At 37.4% G+C, this 19,506-nt stretch overlaps 1 protein-coding gene across 2 annotated transcripts in view; it reads left to right on the forward strand.

Moving 5' to 3' along the window:
* The first annotated feature begins 566 nt into the window (after positions 1-566).
* LOC138611290 (kinesin-associated protein 3-like) overlaps positions 567-19,506 on the forward strand; it is a 34,035-nt gene continuing 15,095 nt past the window's right edge. The window contains exons 1-10 of one of the 2 annotated variants that reach the window (XM_069684299.1): positions 567-751; positions 2,894-3,025; positions 5,263-5,420; positions 12,025-12,086; positions 14,246-14,387; positions 14,942-15,041; positions 15,147-15,271; positions 15,395-15,493; positions 16,617-16,795; positions 18,150-18,312. In XM_069684299.1, the coding sequence (XP_069540400.1) occupies positions 723-751; positions 2,894-3,025; positions 5,263-5,420; positions 12,025-12,086; positions 14,246-14,387; positions 14,942-15,041; positions 15,147-15,271; positions 15,395-15,493; positions 16,617-16,795; positions 18,150-18,312 (1,189 nt within the window). In that variant the 5' untranslated portion in view covers positions 567-722. The remainder of the gene's footprint in view (positions 752-2,893; positions 3,026-5,262; positions 5,421-12,024; positions 12,087-14,245; positions 14,388-14,941; positions 15,042-15,146; positions 15,272-15,394; positions 15,494-16,616; positions 16,796-18,149; positions 18,313-19,506) is intronic. The other variant, XM_069684300.1, reaches the window with a different exon arrangement.

Here is a 19,506-nt window from a genome sequence, read left to right on the forward strand (position 1 = left end):
ATGACTGTATTTTCATTTGATGTACAGTATTCTGATCAATGGAAACAATGTTGATGTTTCATAGGCTCTGGAGACCTGCCCGTATCCCCTATGTTATCACTGCTAACACTGTTGTTATACTGTATATTTCATAAGTGAGCTACATAGATGTATTGTACACAACCTTATGTACCTTATATTATTTACTTGATGCATCTATTCATTGCAATTGTGATGTTTATAGTTTGTTTGCACAAAAACGTTGAAAAAAAAGGTATTAAAATAATTAAAAGAAAAAAAAGGAATAGGGGGACAAGTTGGAGAGAACAGATCATTATAAGCAGACTGAGTATACGGCACAGCAACTTAAACAGTACACTTCAATTAATAGGAAAACATCCAACAGGGTTTTTTGCATTACTGCCACCTGAAGGTGGCAAGAAACCTGAAGGTGGCAGTAATGCAACTTTATAGATGCCGACTGCCGTAAAACACCAAAGAAGAAGGCAAGAAACCTGAAGGTGGCAGTAATGCAACTTTATAGATGCCGGCTGCCGTAAAATACCAAAGAAGAAGAAGAAGAAGAAGAAGAAGGAGGAGGATCCTGTTGCTAGCGAATTGCACATGAAACTGAATCAGAATCAGAAATACTTTATTAATTTATGGTCGTGATTTTGGGGATTAATATGTGTGATCAAGCTATTTAAGTTAGTTTAAAATCTGAAACATCTAATTTGAGGAAGATGCAGGATGATGCGCGCTACCTAAAACGGTGAGACATAAGCTAACATAATTGTATCATTGACTTAGATATTTTCGGGAAAATGGAAACGTAACCCAACTAGTCTCAATGTTTCTTGCACGTTCACGTACCATACTTCCGCGTCAACTGTAACTGCATAGGACGAAAGAGTGTTGGCTGAATTCCATCTTCTGTAGTTAACGTTAGCTAGGATGCACATAGAGAGAAGCCGCACGAAAAACTGATCCAACATCGTGATTTCTTGGTCGCCATAAGGAAATCAATACAAGGTCCAAGATGACTTAATAGCTTTTGTAATTAACAATAACCAGTCGAGTCAGTTTATATAATATCCACACATAAGACACAAAGACATAAAGATCCCCACATTTTACAGCCAGTGCATCCAAAGCACTTTCTTTGTGAATGATATCGGTAACATTAACTAATGCAATGTATAGTGATTATAATTCTGATTAAGCACAAGCAACCAACCTACGATGCGTGATTAATTTAAACAATGCAAAATCCACCACAAAACTATGAAAATAATTAAGAATTTATTTTATTTTCTAAGCCAACGTTTTCTCACAAGTAAATATATCGTATTTTAACTATTAGATTGTTTAACAAGGTTCGGCATTATCCGGGTCAGAGCTAAAGCTGGCAAGCCGCTGTGAAACGGGGACTGATAAACGGCCGAGGCAGTCAGCTGTTTTGTGTTGAATTTGTTTCCTTTCTGGTAGCCCTGTGTGACAGCCCATACACCAGCCGTCCTTTTGTCGCTGTGTTGGTACGACGGAGTATTAGGGCCACATTTAGGGGAGAAAAAAAATCATAATTTTAAGAGAATAAAAGTCATAATTTTAAGAGAATAAAAGTCATAATTTTACGAGAATTAAGTCGTAATTTTATGAGAAAAAAAAGTCATATTACGAGAATAAAGTCGTAATTTTAGGCTATTAGGCCTGTATCTTATTTTGAAGGGTAATATCATAAGAGCAGCCAGTTGCCTGCGCTAAAATGACTACGATCACGAGTCATTTTCAAATAAAATCACTTTTCAGTCCTCATTGTTATGACAAAGTGGTGCTGATGTTCCGAAAGATTAAGTATTTAGTATTTGTGAAACCTATACTAATGTATTGATATATAGCTGTTTGGTGTGCTTGCGCAATATTAGGCGGGAGATGTGTTCTCGCGAGGTACATGTATGCTATGCTTCCATGCTACCGTCTTCAATAAATACAGAGTTGTGCCTCCTGTTAAATCATTTACAAGCAAAACTTCACAAGATTCACTGCGTTCACTGTGAAGTTATTCTTCACACGTTCCTCATTTTAGTGAAGGCGGCTGGCTTCTCTTCTGATATTTATAATATTTAGACTAACAGTCTAAAATTACGACTTTATTGTAGTAAAATAACGACTTTATTCTCATGAAATTGTGACTTTATTCTTGTATTTTTACGACTTTATTCTCGTAATATTACGACTTTCTTCTCTTATGACTTTATTGTCGTATTTTTACGACTTTATTCTCATAATATTATGTCTTTTTTTCTCGTAATCTCTATTTTTTTTTTTACTTTAATGAGGCCCTAATACTCCGTTGTAGTACGGGCGTGTCTGACTGTAAAAACTGTATTGTCTTGGAAAATGGACAGATGTTATTGACAGTACAGTTGCTGATAGTGGCATGACAAGTTGGCTAACGATCAAACTTTAAATATCTCTATTGCTCCTTTTGTTGTTGTTAAAAAAGGTCAAACCACACTTTGCACACGCATCAGAACTGGTGAAAAATTACGTTTGATATCGGTCTGGATAATTAGTGTGGCAAAATAGCTGCACAGTGCTCCCTCAAAATTTTCAAAGAAGAGTCCCAATAGAAATTATTTAAACCTTCATGTATGCAATTTGGTAGGCATTTGTATCATGTCATTTTCTTTCTTTATCCTTGTCAGCATTTTAAGGCTATATCACTGAGTTCTCAGATTCTGAGGAGGACACATTTTTGGTATGAAATGTGTAAGTGGAGACAAATTTGGTGGCTTTTGTTACTGTCTTTTGAAAATCATGGGCTTTACTACTCTTAAATGAGTTCACTTAGTTTTACATTGGTATGGAAAAAGATATTGTTTAATATATTGCCTGTTCATCTGACCCAAAGCAAAGTGACTGTGGGCAGTTTGGATGTCCATCACACAGAGAAGGCCCTAGTCGTCCACTATGAGGTGGAAGCGTCTATTCTAGGAGAGAGTGGAGGTCATATGCTGGGTGAACGGAAGGAAGGTCAAAAAATGTGAGTGTACTCCTAATTTTGTATTAATGGCTCTCTTAACAGCTTTTTCTCTGTCTCTACTTGAATTTTAATGGACTGGTCAATGTCTGTCATTGAAATGTATTTTCTTTTCTCATTGCCATGCACGCAAGATTTCAGTGGCAACTGTGTTACTCTTTTTTATCTAGACTCGATACCACTAGTTCAACGACCTTGCCCCACCCCCAAAGAGTTTGGTATAGGTTACTATTCAACAAATTTACTGCTAAGCAAAGTAGTGGGTCCCGTAAACCAGTGCACAAGCAATCACTCATGACTGACTCCCTGGTGTGTAGAGGTGACTGTGGACCAAACCATCCTAATCCATACACAATTAGAAGTCATACTTATTTCAAATTATTTAATACATTTAAGTACAAAAGTATACAATCTTAAATTCACTGTATAATGTAGCCTAACAAAATACAATTACATAATTACTTTATATAAGTACAAAACAAGGTACTTGTACTTTACTGAAGTATTTACGTGCTAGGTACTAAATATGTCTTCTCCACTACATCTCAGAGGTAAATATTGTACTTTTCACTCCACTACATCTGTCTGACAGTATTAGACACTTTCGATTCGTTTTTCCCCTACCTTTCCAGTGAAAACCATTGATCTCCAGATGTGTTGATTTTGATTTATATGATTAACTGAAGGATTAAGTGTTCCTTCACATGATGAGAAAACTCTCCTCCATCTTGAGCTAATAAACCATTGAACCCCAGGTTTTTTAAACTGAAGAAAGGACTTGTTTTTGTGAGCTCATGGGAAGTGGACTTTTAAGCGATATATGGTACTCACAGGTCAGCAACTCTACTCTGCAGTTAAATGCATTCATCAGTTCAGCCATAGTATTTTTCCAAAAACATCAGATATAATAGTAAAACACTGACAGGGACCATTTACCTAATAATACCATTACTCTCAATACTGTGAGTACTTTAACTTCATTTGAAAATTTTGAAAATGAAAATATTAACACACTTATATCTAACAAAGGATGTGAATGCAGGACTTGCCTTGGAGTTTTTTTTTTACTTACCTGCATCTTTTACCGCTTGAACACTTGTAATTATAGATGATCTACAGTTGTGACATATTTTACAGTCTTTTCATATACTTTAATAAAAGGATCCTTTGGCCTGAATGATTTCCAGTCATGGGCTATAGGTTTTATTTATTTTTTCCAAAATGAAAAAATTAAGTATGCCAGCCCCAAAGTGTGTCGGCCCACCGAGTACCTGACTCAATAAGGTCGGTCCCGCATTTTCAGTGTTCTAGCTTTACAAAGGATAGTCTACATCTCCACGCTGTAAATGACTTGAGCTGGAGGTGATCCACGCGTATTTTTATCATCTCTGATAAATATGCGTGGATCACCTCCAGCTCATCTATCATGCCGTGCGGGGAGGAGACAGATGTAAGGAGAGGAGACAGACATGACACAGATCTGTGTGTGTGTCTCGTGCTCTGTTGCAATTTGTCTGTATTTCCCCGCACAGTTACTATAAAGTATAAACTCCGTCTCCACATTCTGTCATATGTCCATATGCTGTATACATATATTTCACTTATAAACACAGAGCTGTGGAGGAGCATCAGACTTCATGATCAAACAAAGTTTCATTTCACGTCTTCACTTCAGTCTGTACTCACACGCTCCCTCTCTCCCTGCTCGTGTGCAGCAGCTCTCACCCTCTCTGTGCTGCGAGTATGCATCACAATGTTTTTGTATTATAATATGATGTGTTTTAAAATCTTATTACGATGCATAATGGAAAAGATTGCGTGTTGCTGCGGACCATGTGCAAGGCCCTTTAGAGGTTCGAGGCCCTGCATGTTTTTTTCTGTGAAAGAAGCATGTGCAGGTTTTGACCCTGCCCTTCAAAGAATTGGAATCGAGAATAGTAAGAACTGGAGTCAATAAGCAGAATCGGAATCAGAATCAGAATCCTTAAAATCCAAACGATACACAATCCCAGTAGAGAGTGGGGCATGGCATGCACCGAATGATCGGCAGACAGGGAGTCGAACCATCGATTGGTGCGTCAAGGACTGTAGCCTCTGTACATGAGGTGGTGGCTCTACCAACTGAGCTAAACCAGCATCCCAAGCCTGAACTCTTAAAATCTTTTAAAGCTGTGAAAATGGATGAAGTTAACAGGCCTTTATCTGTCTTTCTTCTCTGTGTTCTCTCTTTCTTCCTCCAGTATACGTGTGAAAAGCCTTTCTCCTAGTACAGATGTGGGTGCTTTGGCCAAGAAAGTGGTGGAGGAATGTAAACTCATCCCTCCGTCCCGTTTGCCCCAGGTGGAGCAGCTCCTATACTACCTACAGAACAGGAAATCCTCCTCAATTGAAGGCAAAAGTAAGTCTTGTGACCTATTGTTACATTGTTATTAATACATTGCACTTATTAATACATTATTACATTGTTCCTGTCGACTCAAAACAAACAGCATTTTTTTCCATTAAAATTTGATCACAATCCTCCTAGCTTACTTTAATTTATTTCTGTCATCTTGTTGGGCCATATTGCAAACTTTGTACACCTAAAGGTTTGCCAGAAGACTTAATGTTGTTCGATACTTAAAATTGTTTTATTTTTCACAGAGATCACCATATATCTCTCTGAATGCTACTCTTTCTTTAACAGAGAAAACATCACAGTATGGGAGGTTGTGAACTGTGTGAGAATTTCAAAAAACATCAAAAATGTATGGAGCCCCAAAGGGGTCTCAGCAAGAACTATTTTGCTCTACCTCGCAATACTTTTGCATTCAGCTGCAGTACATATTGTGTTACCTCGAAATACTTTTCTTCTTCTTCTCCCTCTCCCCCTCTCCTTTTGAGCAATATACATATTTCTGCCCAACTGCTCCCAGTCCAACGTAACAGTATGGATCATACACACACATTACTTTTTAAAGATATAACCTATGGTTTGTATTGTATTGTGAGGCCATTGTACAGTGTAGGTTTTGTGTTAAAAGTAAATACAATTTGATTATTTTTTTCTAGACAATCTTTTATTATTTACACTGAGATGTCCCAGAATTATGGAATTCACATAATTTCATGCAGCTTGCAAAAACGCCCAATATTCCTATTTATTTCTGAACGAGGAGGCAAACTGACATCACATCCTTAAAATCAAGGTAAGCCTCATAATACACACGCACTGTCCACCTCTGAAGCGTGCAAAGAAAGAGAAACATAACAAAAGGGATCCATATGCATTTCTGCAGCTAGAGCTGACCCGAAAGCTTCGAAACTTAGGCGTTTTAGTCGTTGCCATGGTAATGGACGGCAAAGATCAGGATTCAATATTTTTTTGCTTTTTAACCACAGACGTTAGGAGACGAGCAGATATAACACAGATCTGTGTGTTTTTTCATGCTAAGTATGATGCTGTGATTGACACGACTAGGAGCTGTAACCTGCGATCAGTTCATCATAGTTTATAATAACGCAGCGCAGGGAGGACACAGACGTTTAATATCGTGGATCTGTGTGTTAATCATGCAGATCTTTCTTTCTGTCTGTCACTGTTAACAGAGACTCCAGTCTGCGAGGAGCATCAGGCTTCATGATCAAACTAAGTTGTATGTCACGTCATCACTTGAGTCCCTGATCACCCGTTCCCTCCCTCCCTATGTGCCTGTGCTTTCTCCCTCTTGGCGCTGAGAGCAGGGCCGTTTCTGGACATTTTGGGGCCCTTAGTGACATCTTACACTGGGGCCCCCCCAAACCTAAACTATCACTGCCTATGGACTAAAGGCCCCCCACCCCAGTCATTTTAATACCCCGGAATGGAAATGAATAGCAAGGCATGCTTTATTATCAATAAATCTTTTAATTAAGAAATATAAAACAATAAATTACTTTAAAATAGAACATGTTCACGAATATTAACAAATCAACAGGTGTATCTTATTATAAAAAAGAAAATGACAATATAGAATTAAAAATATTTAGAACATAAAACAAATACTGTAACAAGTTTATATTAATGTAAAAAAATAAAAAAAATAAATACAAACCTTTTTTAAATAGTTCAAATGTTAACTTCCACACAAACAACAATAAACAAGTGTGTATTAATGTAAAAAAGAAAATGACAAAATACAAATATAGCAACAAGATAACACAAGTATTATAACACTTATCATCATAATAAAATCTGCCACTTACAGTGACATCTGAGCAAGTCAGTGGGTGCTCACTTAATTCAAACATGACTTGAAATAATCTATCCCATAGTGAGTAAGCAAACTAAGCATGTTGTTTTAAAAGCAACAGTAAGGTGGCTGTACTGTAGCCTACCTGATGGTTGTTGACTTTGTCCAACTGCCTCTTCTTGTCCTTGTGCAGCTGTACTAAAGTACTTCTGAATAGCTCCTAAAACACACACACACGCACACACACACTCACACACACACACACACACACACACAGAAAGAGAGAGATTTAACAAGACAAAAAACATACCAGGGCCAGAGGTAGGGCTACATTATGTGACTTTAATAGTCACAACATGCTTAAATCTCAAATAATTGCATATTGGGAGAGAATTAGCTAGTATTAAACAGGGTAGACAAAGACTAGGTAAACAAGATTGAAAAAACAGACGTGTGTCAGGATTGTTCTAGAAGTGATTTGAGGCTTCTAGCTCCCACTAGTATTTTTTTTTTTATTTCGAACATGTTTAAAATGACAACATAAAAGGAAAAGAAAAAAAAAACATTCAGGAAAATAAGGCAAATCGCAATAACCACATTCTTTCAAAAGAGTCTCAATGTATGACTAAAGTCTGTTCGAAAAGGGCGTAGGAGGAAGTGAATAAAACGTATCTAGTCTTACCCCTTTTTTCCATAACTATATCAATTCGGTCTAAGCCGAAGCATTCAAAATAACACTAAAGAATACAGATGCCTAGCTAACTAGACAAAAAATGTTTCAACCAAATAATATTAATTACACAAGATACACAGTAGTGGTATTAGTCCAGTTTAGCCTTTTGTTCTTCTGTTCTCTATCTGTTCAATATGTTAGTTTTGAAGATTTGTTTAAACTTGCTTAATGTTTTACATGTTTTCATTTCTTCACGATAGCTGTTACACAGATTAACCCCCTTTGTTGAAACAAAATGAAGTTTAACATTGGTTCTAACTACTTGTTTTTTTGAAAATATATGTTCCTCTTAGATTGTGTTTAGTTTCCCCCAGTTGAAAAAACCTCTGGATACAGTTTGGTACCTGTTGATTTTTTACCTTGTACATGATTTGAATAGTTTTGAAGTCAACCAGGTCCTTAAATTTCAGTGTATTTAGTTTGATGAAGAGCGGTTTTGTTGGTTCTCTATAATTTGATTTATTAATGACTCTTCTGGCTCTTTTTTGGAAGATGAAAATTGGGTCTGTGTTTGTTTTGTAGGTTTTCCCCCACACTTCCACACAATAGCTAATGTATGGTAGTATGAAGGAGCAGTACAAAGTATAAAGTGATCGTTGATAGTTTACGGTCTATTATTATTCCAAGAAATTTTATTTCAGACACACGTTCATTTATTCTTATATGTCTTATATTTGTGTTCAGCTTAATTTGTTCTCTTCTTTCTTTATATAAAAAATGTTTCTTCTTGCATGTATTTAATATTCCCTTGGTAAGCCATGGCTTTTCAACAGCTTTCTGATTAACTTTCTTTATTAGAGTACAGTGTTTTTCATAAAGAGCAGTAACTATTGATAGAAACTTGTCATATGCTTCATCCACGTCTTTTACATAGACTTCGTTCTAGTCATGGCCCATCAGATCTCTTCTTAGTGAATTCATTGCCTGCTCACTTTTATGTATAACTATTTAAGTTGCAGGCTCTTCTTTTGTCCCTGTGGAGCTCTGTTTTGATCACCGGCAGATGATCACTTGTGTCATTTATAATTAGTCCACTATTTACCCTCCTATCAATTACATTTGTAAAGATGTTATCAATTAGTGTGGCACTGTGTGTTGTAATCCTCATTGGGCGTGTGATTGAGGGGTATAAGCTTATACTGTACATTGAATTAATGAATTCAGTAGTGTTTTTTTGTTCCAGTGGGTTTAACAGATCAATATTAAAGTCTCCACAAAGGAATAGCATTTTCTTGTTATTTGTATTCTCATACATATCTAGCTGCTGATCTCTAAAGGTGTCAATACATGACCCTGGAGTTCTATACACACAACACATCATTATATTTCTGGATTTATTTATTTCTATTTCCACTGTGACACATTCCACAATATTATCCACTACTAGTGACATGCTTACAATGCTTTTACTTCTGTATTTTTTGTCGATGTATAGTGCAACTCCTCCACCCTTTTTTTGCTTCCTATTTATAAAATACATATCATATCCGTCTATATCAACAGTAGCAGTTTGTTCCTGATTAAGCCAGGTCTCCGAGATAGCTATAGCAGTGAATTGCTTTTTTAATTGTCTTAAACAATGTTTTATACTTAAAAAGGTTTGAATTCAGGCTCTTACTATTAAAGTGTATAATTGATATAACTCCCATTGTTTGTACATTTCTGTTGAATTGGTATAGTATTCACAAAGATTCTGTGTGTTGATGTAGAAGTTATGTCAGGGTCAACATCGTTTTCAATATCATGTCCTTTATGCTCCGTAAATTCGAAAGTTTTTAGTCCAAGTATTTCAAAGTCTGGAATCAGTCCTTGTTGATCAAAGTGTCCAGTTGGAGCTGAAGTATAGTTATTGTGGTTTGTCATGGGCTATGTAGGCCTGTGTTATGGTCGGCAGCCTACCTTTCTGATCTCCAATGGGTTGACTTCACTGATACCTGTCCAGCTCTGTGATGTCTTTGATGGCCAGCACTTTGGCCTCCTCTGGCGGCCCATTCAGTTTAATGAATACTTTACAGTTATATGTCCATTCATGTTCATGAGTTATGCCTTTTCTTTTGGGCAGAGTCTGTAGGTGTTTTCTTTTGCCAGGAATTGTCTTTTTTTCCCCTCAGCTGTATTATACCTCTTTTTTTGCCATTCCTTTTTTTCTTTTTACATAAAAACTAAACTTCGGAAATCTCTTCCGTCTTCTCTCCGGTCTGGCTTTACTCTGGTACTCCTCCGTTTTCGCCTCTGTGTCACTGAATAAAACACAGGCTGATGGCACCCACTGGAGCCAATCAAAGTGTCCAATTTGGAAAGGTGACTACATCAACAACAAAGATGGCTGATGAGCACTGATCTATAAACACACAGAGAGAATGAGCAACGTGCCAGGCAAAGAGGGGAGATTATCCATCTTTTTTTTTTTTTTTTTTACAACTTTACACTTTAGTTTACTAACGAAATGAAAATTCACACATGATGTGAGCAAGCTTGGGCTTGTTGGAAAGCTCCTTTTCTATAGTTTATGCAATAAAAAAAACACAAGTCTCTGTCAAACCATCGAAGAGTTATGACGCTCTAAAAAAGATATGGAATTTGGGCCTGGATACGGGCCTATGGGTCTAAGAGGGTTGAAAATAGCAGTGCTTATACACATGAGCCCAATTTCAGCTGATGCTGTTAGCTTTGTGTAACATTAGCCAATCTTGTTGGGGGAATTTTTAACCATAAATACTGTTGCCTCGCCTGTACAAAAATGACGCCATTACACAGTTCTGGCTAGTTATTGACATTGTTTACATGAAGTACAGTAACAACATTACACTGAAGACCAGAGGTGGAGTCAGTCAGTGCTAACATTAACGGCTAGTAACGTTACTTAGCACTTAGCAGCATTGTAATGCATGGTAGCTAGCCGTGCTAACGTTGGCTAATGTTAGCTAATGTTAGTTGTTGTTCGTTTCTTTGCTCCCGACGGGTACGACCGCTTCATGTTGTTGACTTTCTGCAGAGTCGCGCCACACCAAACATGACATGATGACGATGCGACGCAAAGCCAAGCCTCCTCAGTGACAGTGTATTGGATGCGCCGACTCTCTCATTAGTCATATCTTCCGCAATCCAGCAGGGGGTGCTGCTAAAGCACTTTCAATGCCACTTCCAAGGCCTATATGGATTGACTACAGACAGTTTAGCTTTCCCTCAAGTAAAGCATGCCCTTGAAAAAGAAGCAACACTGACTGCTAGGGGGGCCCCTGGTGGTTGGTGACCCTTTGCATTCGCTTATAATGCCCATAGGGAGAAACGGCCTTGGCTGAGAGTCTGCATCACATGATGTTTTTTAAAGTCGAATGAAGGTGAATGAAGCTCCCCCGTCTTTATTTAGCTCTTCTTTATTAAATATTTGCATTGCCTTAGTTAATTAAATTTATAACAATTCACTGACTCTATACTGTATCAATTTACTGTATCAATTTACCTAAATCATAAAACTGAAACTGTATGAACAAATGCAAAACATAACATTAGATATAATCATAGTTCATAAGTATTATGTCCCTGGAGTAGATTCAGGTCTATGTTGTTGTGGGGTCTGTCATTTGCATCCATACTGCTTTCTTCTGGAGAGATGTCTGGATCTAAGAATCTGTTAAAGTTTACTTTCACCAATTGCATAACCATTCCTACTGAGCAGTATTACCATACCGGCATAATTAATGCCTACTAAGCCAGAAATAGATATATTGCTCAAAATGAGAGGGAGAAGAAGATGCGACGGAATGCAAAAGTATCTCTGAAAAAAAACTCTTGTGTGACCCCTCAGGGGCTCCGTAACAATGTAAAGACTCAGAGAAATGGCAGATTTGAGGACTGTTAAATAAGTCTTGACCAGTACATTGATTCGCCATGTATATCCTGTGAGATATTGTGAATATGGGATCAGAATAATTACGTTTAGATGTGCAATATCTGCTGAAATGATAACCTATACAATAAAATTAATAAAGCTTCCAGTTTTGAAGGAAATGTACTGTTATGTATTTCATTGTTTTTTTGTGTTTCTGTGTTACCAGTGGAGAAGAAAGAGAAACGAACTGTGAAACCCAGAGAGCTTACACCATTTAAAGGAGTGGAGGTAACAATCTAAAACATTGACTGGTTTTGCGTGTTTGTATCAATTCACTTCAATTAAATTTTATTTGTGTAGCATAGCGGTTCCCAAACTTTTGCAATACACCCCCTTCTGCATCCCGACCGGGTTGATGTACTGCCAACCCCTGACACTTAAAAAATAAAATGCAACTTAGCCTATTTCTAGGATCAAGTTTAATTCTGCACAAAAAATCAAGATATCAAAATACTCAACAGATCACAACAGTGCGCTCTTACTTTCGAAACTGAAACTCCATTGCATCAAACTTCCGCACAAGTCCTCACTTTTATGAGCAAAGAAGACGAGTGAGGGCAAGGAGAAACACACAGGCAGACAGGCCCATCATGAGAGAAGATGGGGAACATGCTCATATTTTCAGCCGCATTAAAGAAAAATTGAATCACGTTTAAATTACAATTACCAAGCACAACATAGCAGTTACGGAAATTTAAACATCAGTAGCCTAATTTGAGTCTAACTGCAATAGAGTTACACATGATCCACCAAGTAACAAAAAATGAGATTGACACATGCAGAGGCTCAGAAACAGATCACATGGTGGATCCATTTGAGGATTTTCAAGTGAAAAATCCCACTTGGTGAAATAAATACACCATTACAACACCATTACATTTTTCCTCATGCGCACCCCCTGGAGATAGCTTTGGGAATCCCTGGTACAGCACATTTCCTACGTACAGTGCTGTGCAAAAGTTTTAGGCAGGTACGAAAAAATGCTGTAAACTAAGAATGCTTTCAAAAATATAAATAATACTTGTTTATTTTTATCAATTTTCAAAATGATAAGTGAGCGAACAAAAGACAAATCTAAATCAAATCAATATTTGGTGTTACTACCCTTTGCCTTCAAACCAGTATCAATTCTTCTAGGTACACTTGCACATAGTCAGGGATTTTGTAGGATTATAGTCAGGTGTGTGATCAACCAATTATATATTAGACTCGGGTCTAATAATACCAAGGTTAGGTTCGTTTGCGTCACTGTTGATTTTCAGGTCATTGATTACTTTGACCAGAGCAGTTTCAGTGCTATGACTCACTCTAAAACCCCACTGGTACACATCATTCAGGCTGTGGAGGGTTAGGTAATTGTGTAAGCATTTAGTATTTTACTAATGACAGGAAGGTTGGACATGGGCCTATAGTTGCTAGATATTGATGGGTCGAGTTTGTTATTCTTTAGTAACGGGGTAATAATAGTACGCTTGAGAGAAGGAAATGACCAGACTGCAGGGAGGCATCAATAATATGGGGCGGCTGTGGCTCCCTCAGGCTACATGTCGAGGTGTCATTGGGCAAGACACTGAACCCCAAATTGCTCCCGGTGGCATAGCCAACAGGTATGAATGTGATGACTGGTTGACAGTTGGGCACTTTACGTAGCAGCCTCTGCCATCAGTGTGTGAATGTGTGTGTGAATGGGTGAATATGATATGTAGTGTAAAAGCAGCTTTGAGTGGTCGCTAAGGCTAGAAAAGTGCTATATAAGTACAGTCCATTTACCATTTACCATATATATATATATATATATATATATATATATGTATGTATACACATTAGTATAGGAAGTCGTGGAATCTAAATCTTAAATGCTCAAGTTACAACTTTTGATCTTGAACGGATTGTTGGCTGAACTTGCATGCAGATGTTTATAGAGATTAATAAATCGTCATCAGATGACCACTGATTGGAACTGGGATGTCATTACAGCAGATTGCGCTCCGCCTGCTTTTGCTCTGCGGACAGATTGTGATTGGTCAGTACTACTCAGATTCCAAACTGACTACAAGCAGAACAATTCTCGTACCAAAGTCCAGTCCTGTGTGTACAGCTTCTACATTTTTATGTAGAATCTGTAAATAGAGATTACTTTGAAGCCATTCAGTTAAAACAGAATTCACCAAATTCTGTTCTGTGATATTCATGATCATTCAATTACCTAATTTGCATAAACACTTTCCCATTTATTTAATTCTGTTTCATTGAATTGGCATTGAAAGCTCCAACTATAATAATAATGTGTGATATATATTCAAAAAAACTTTGTTTGACTGATTTAGTGTATCTTGCCTTGTTATAAGTTATTAAGACTTTGTCTGTGTTGATGTTTTTTTGTGTAGTTAAATGAGGAAGCAAATATAACCAGAGTGGATGAGTATGTTGAACTGCTCTATGAAGGCATCCCAGAGAAGATCCGAGGCTCTGCTCTCATACTGCAGCTGGCCCGCAACCCTGATAACCTGGAGGAACTGCTACACAACGGTATAATGTCATTCTATCTGCAAATTAAGCAAAGCTCAGAGCTACATTTATATGCTGACTTACATTACTTATAGGCTGAAGATGTGTTGCATATTGCCCTCATTTTTGATGCCAATCAGAAGGTGTGTTAATTATGTTGTGGTCTGTGAAGATTAGGAGCGGAGCTCTTTTCAGCAATGGCAAATGACTTCCCAGTTAAATAAATAACTATTACAATATGACACTATAATATAATATTTAAAAAAACATCTAAGTAAATCTCTACAAAAAATCTTGTTGAGAAGGACTCTGGCAAAATAAGCACCAACTATATCTGAAAAGTTACAAGTTTCTGAAACAGGCAACCTGTTGGTGCCAGGCATCCCCATCTCAAATAAATGCAGCACATAATCACACCTTTGCCCCATTAGAATCCAAATACTATGGCCTAACTCCTGCACTGTTTTCAAACTTAGCCTTGCTTGTTTTTAAACATAGTTGGTTTGATCTGTTGTACTTGCACCTGTACAGGACATGTCACATTACATAACAATGTTGTGTTTTTCTGTGTGTAGAAGCAGCTCTAGGTGCTCTGGCCAGAGTATTGAGGGAGGACTGGAAACAGAGTGTAGAACTGGCCACGATCATCATATACATTTTCTTCTGCTTCTCAAGGTAACAGACAGACACACACAGAATGGCACACCGTCCTTTATAATGTCTTATTTTTCTACCTCATCCTTTTACATAGTGCGACTCTTTTGTTCTCCTTTCTACTAGTTTCACCCAGTTTCATGGCGTTGTGAGTCATTATAAAATAGGTGCATTGTGTATGAGCGTAGTGGACCATGAGCTGAAGAGACACGATGTTTGGTGTGACGAATTGTGCAAGAAAAACAAGGCTTATATCCTTTTATTTGCTACTATTTGCTTCTTCTGTTTGGAGTAATTCTTTTTTCTAGTCTACCTTTGTTACTTATTTTGCCTGTTAGTGTTCATTATGTGTTCCTTAAAACTCTAATGTGTACATGAGTCTGCACCAGAAAATGGTTCCCTCAGAAGAGACCAGGACAAAGCTATGAGAAAATACCAAGGCCTTCTTGTTAAACAGGAACAGCTGCTCAGAGGTAGGCTGGCATTTCAATTTTTTTTTTGCAGTATGTTCTTTTTCTTTGCTGTGATATGATTGCTGCTTTGATGCATTACGGCAGGAATTTTCATCATCATGCAGATGATTTTACAGTTTACTCACAAACTGCTCACTTTGCTTTTTCCCCCACACACATCATCTTGCCCAGTCTTTCCTTATTGGTTTTCTCTACCACTACATTGTACATTTGCAATATGTTTAAAAGTCACCTATAAAAAACAGATTGCATTTTGGGTGTTTCACTCATTGTGTATGACCAGATTCTTCAATACACTAGTTGCACAAAAATCGCAATGAAAGGCAGTTCGATACCATAAACAATGATAACGATTGCGCTCTGCTCCTCTTACCAAAGACATCATCTTGACTTGTTTTGCACCGTAAGTGAAGCAGAGCATGGTCGTGTGTTTTTAGGGATTTGATCTGATATTCTGATTTGGTTGCTTTTGAAATCTAGCCTGCTCTTGCTGGTTCCCTACCCAGTCTTCAAACTGTTACATCAGTGTTTTCAGTGAAAATGGGCCTCCAAATATTTTGGAGTTGTTACTACCTGGCAGGCCCAAGCAAAGTCAATGTGTGTAAAACACTTCTCTTCTTTGGCTCCCTGTCAAATTTAAAATAGGATTTTGTTGGTAAGGCCAAAGATTTTAAATTCTAGGTTGTCAGGCACCATCATATTTTAAAAGGTTGATGGTACACTATTCCTAACTATACTAGAACAGAGTGCTTGCAAAATGCTAGCTTACATGTGGTATCTGTCTGTCTGACAGTGTCTGTGCCCTCTCTCTTTCTCTCCTCATCCAACCACTGCAGAATAGTGCTAAAACATTACCACATTATATCCCCCAATATGAAAGCAGCATATTTCCCTGTAATGTTAAAGAATAATTCCCAATCCTAGCTAGTATCTTTATGAACAATTAAACTGTTCTTAAAAATGTTTTTTATGAGAAGACTTAATATTTATTTGAGACTTGATATTTGCTTCAATTGTAACCAAAGAGTGACTTAAGTGATGCTACTAGAAATAGTGCGTTGTTTGTATTTTATGTCATTCTCTCTGTTGCTTATTTATTTATCTCTCCTTAATTGTTTCCCAGTGTCTCTTTACCTCCTGTTGAACCTTGCTGAGGACACTAGAACAGAGCTGAAGATGAGGAATAAAAACATTGTTGGTCTGCTGGTCAAAGTTCTTGAACGGGATGATGAGGAGCTGCTGGTCCTAGTGGTTTCATTCCTCAAAAAACTGTCCATCTTCCTGGAGAACAAGAATGACATGGTGACCGAAAGAGATGTTTTTAAGAACCCATACTGGTAGAAAAATTGAATGTTGAAAAGAGGGACAGGGCAAGAAAACTAAAATCTTTATGTATATATTTTAACTGAGACTGGGCAATGTAGTCATTTGGAAGCCTTGATTGTCCAAATGAGGTAGTTGGCTCATCAAACCATGATTAAAGTAACATAATGCATTTTCTAGCAACCTCAAAATACCAGTTACTCTAATAGAGATGCTAATAGCCTCCTCTTTTTGTATGTTTTTTTTTAAACAATGAAATAGTTTAGTTTTCTTTAGATTTTCTTTTGTTTTTTAAGTTTAATTTTTTGTAGTCGCTTTTGATTATTCCCAGGAATGTCGACCCGTCACCCAGTTTGCAATACCAAAGAATACTACAAATAGAAGGGCCTTTCATCAGTGGATTATATCAGAATCGAAAACAAAAATACTTTATTTATCTCCGGGGGTAAATTCGTCACAATTAATATATGCAAAATAATAAGCACAATTACCACTATGTTGACTCATTCCACAAAAGATAGAAACTTAACAGACATTTAATTCCTTTAAGACTGTAACTTTTCAAGCAAATTAAATCAGTAGTTCTACAGAAAATGTATCACTTTTCCACGGCCATTTTACAAGTAATATAATACCAACATTTGTCCATTATGACCAAGATTTGTTGCTTTTTCTTTTATATCGGAATATTATCATTTACTTCTCAAGTTGTTGTGTACTTTAAAATGTACTATTTAAACTCTCATTTAAAAATAATGACTGGACTAAGATACTTAAAATTAAAATGGCTGGGACTAGAAAGAGTATCAATGACTCTGTATTACAGTGAACAAATGAGAAAGAAGTCGGTTATTTTGGACTTGACTGAAATCAAGTCGGTTACTTAACTAGGACAGCTTTTTATCACTTGAAAAAAACATGAATAAGGTTAGATTACTGACCTGACTTCTGTAACGCAGGTCACCACAGATAATCTGGCAACTTCTCTGTGTTCTCATGTTTATGATTAGTTATTATGGGTTTCTCCCTGTGTGTTGTGTGTGTGTGGTATGTGTGTGTGTGTGTGTGTCAGGTTCTGTAGGTCAGATAGTTGTCTGGATTATAATTGTGTTTAAATGGGGGCAGGTTGTCTCCATTCTTTATTGTATTTGATATATTCCACTTTTTCATTTGATTCTGTTTCATTGTTTTTTATGTATTTGTTTTATATAATTTAGCCTTTTTATTCTCGTTCCTAACCTGCCTCGTTTATTTTTCGTGATTTATAAGACATAGCAATTTTCCTTTAGATTTACACCATATCTATCCTTCTGTGTCTGTTTGTGCTTTACAGGCTGAGGTAGCTACAGTAGAACGATTGGCTCATCTGGTTCCCTGTGACCATGAGGACCTGTTAAACCTGACTCTGCGTCTGCTTCTCAACCTCTCTTTTGACTCTGGACTCAGAGCCAAGATGGTGGAAGTTGGACTATTACCTAAACTGACTTCCTTGTTGGGTAACAGTATACACTAACGTATTAGGATGTATATACACTGTCTACATTGCATTTACTGTCAGTTAGGCTTTACATACAGTGCAGTAGCCATATGATGAATAACAACTTCTGTGGAGCTCCCGTTTTTTTCCCAACATGTTGGTCCAGATTGCAATATCTTAACATTTTATACAAAGCTCAATGCTCCCAAGACGGTGAAACTATATTGTCTCTCAACTTTTCTAACAAGCTGACTTTTTTGGCTTTCACTGAAATTTGATATTGTTATTCAAGCCCTCTCGGGATTTATTGTCATCACTATAATTATCCCTTCCCTTTTTATTAAGCACCACCATCAGGCCAAAATTCCAGTTTGTCCAATACTCTGGTTTATGACTAAATACCTGCAAGATGGTAAAGTCCTGTAAGATGCAGTACCTGGTGTCCACATTATATCTGCTTAACATCAGCATGTTGGCATAGTCATTATAAGCTTGATGGCATGTTCACCTGAGTATTTAGCTCAAATCTCAGCCCCACAGTACTTCTAGCATGGCTGTAGATTCCTAGGGCCATCCTACATTTGGCTCAAAGTGGCCCACAACACAGAGCAACTGTTATTGCTTGTTTCTGGCCGATGCAGTTGTCAGCTGTTGTTTCACCGAAGGCCAAATTATGTAAATATTATCAAGCCATAAGGGCCAAAAGGTCTTGGAGTTTTCATTCACTTGCGCAAATAAAAGTTATTATATTGCCAGATATTGTTTTTTCTTCAGATAATGTTATTATAATAAGTAGTAGTATAGTAATTTTGGATCCTCAAATCAACACACACACAAGAAAGAAAAAAAGGTTTGGTACTAGCTCGGGGCGGCTGTGGCTCAGTGGTAGAGCCGGCGTCTTTCAATCGGAAGGTCGGAGGTTCAATTCCCTTGCTCCCTCAGGCTACATGTTGGGCAAGAACCCCAAATTGTTGGCATAGCCAACGGGTATGAATGTGCTATCTGATTGACAGTTGGGCACTTAACGTAGCAGCCTCTGCGTGTGAATGGGTGAATGTGACATGTAGTGTAAAAGCAGCTTTGAGTGGTCGCAAAGACTAGAAAATCGCTATATAAGTACAGTCCATTTACCATTTACTACTGCATTTTTGGCTGACCACTGGGGTCCGCCCTACACATGAGTCTGTATGTGACTGAGTAACTCTGGCTGAGT

The sequence above is a fragment of the Semicossyphus pulcher genome, unplaced genomic scaffold (assembly GCF_022749685.1).
Source record: "Semicossyphus pulcher isolate SPU_LCO1_2020_fin unplaced genomic scaffold, fSemPul1.0.p SCAF_7, whole genome shotgun sequence".
NCBI classification, from domain to species: Eukaryota; Metazoa; Chordata; class Actinopteri; order Labriformes; family Labridae; genus Semicossyphus; species Semicossyphus pulcher.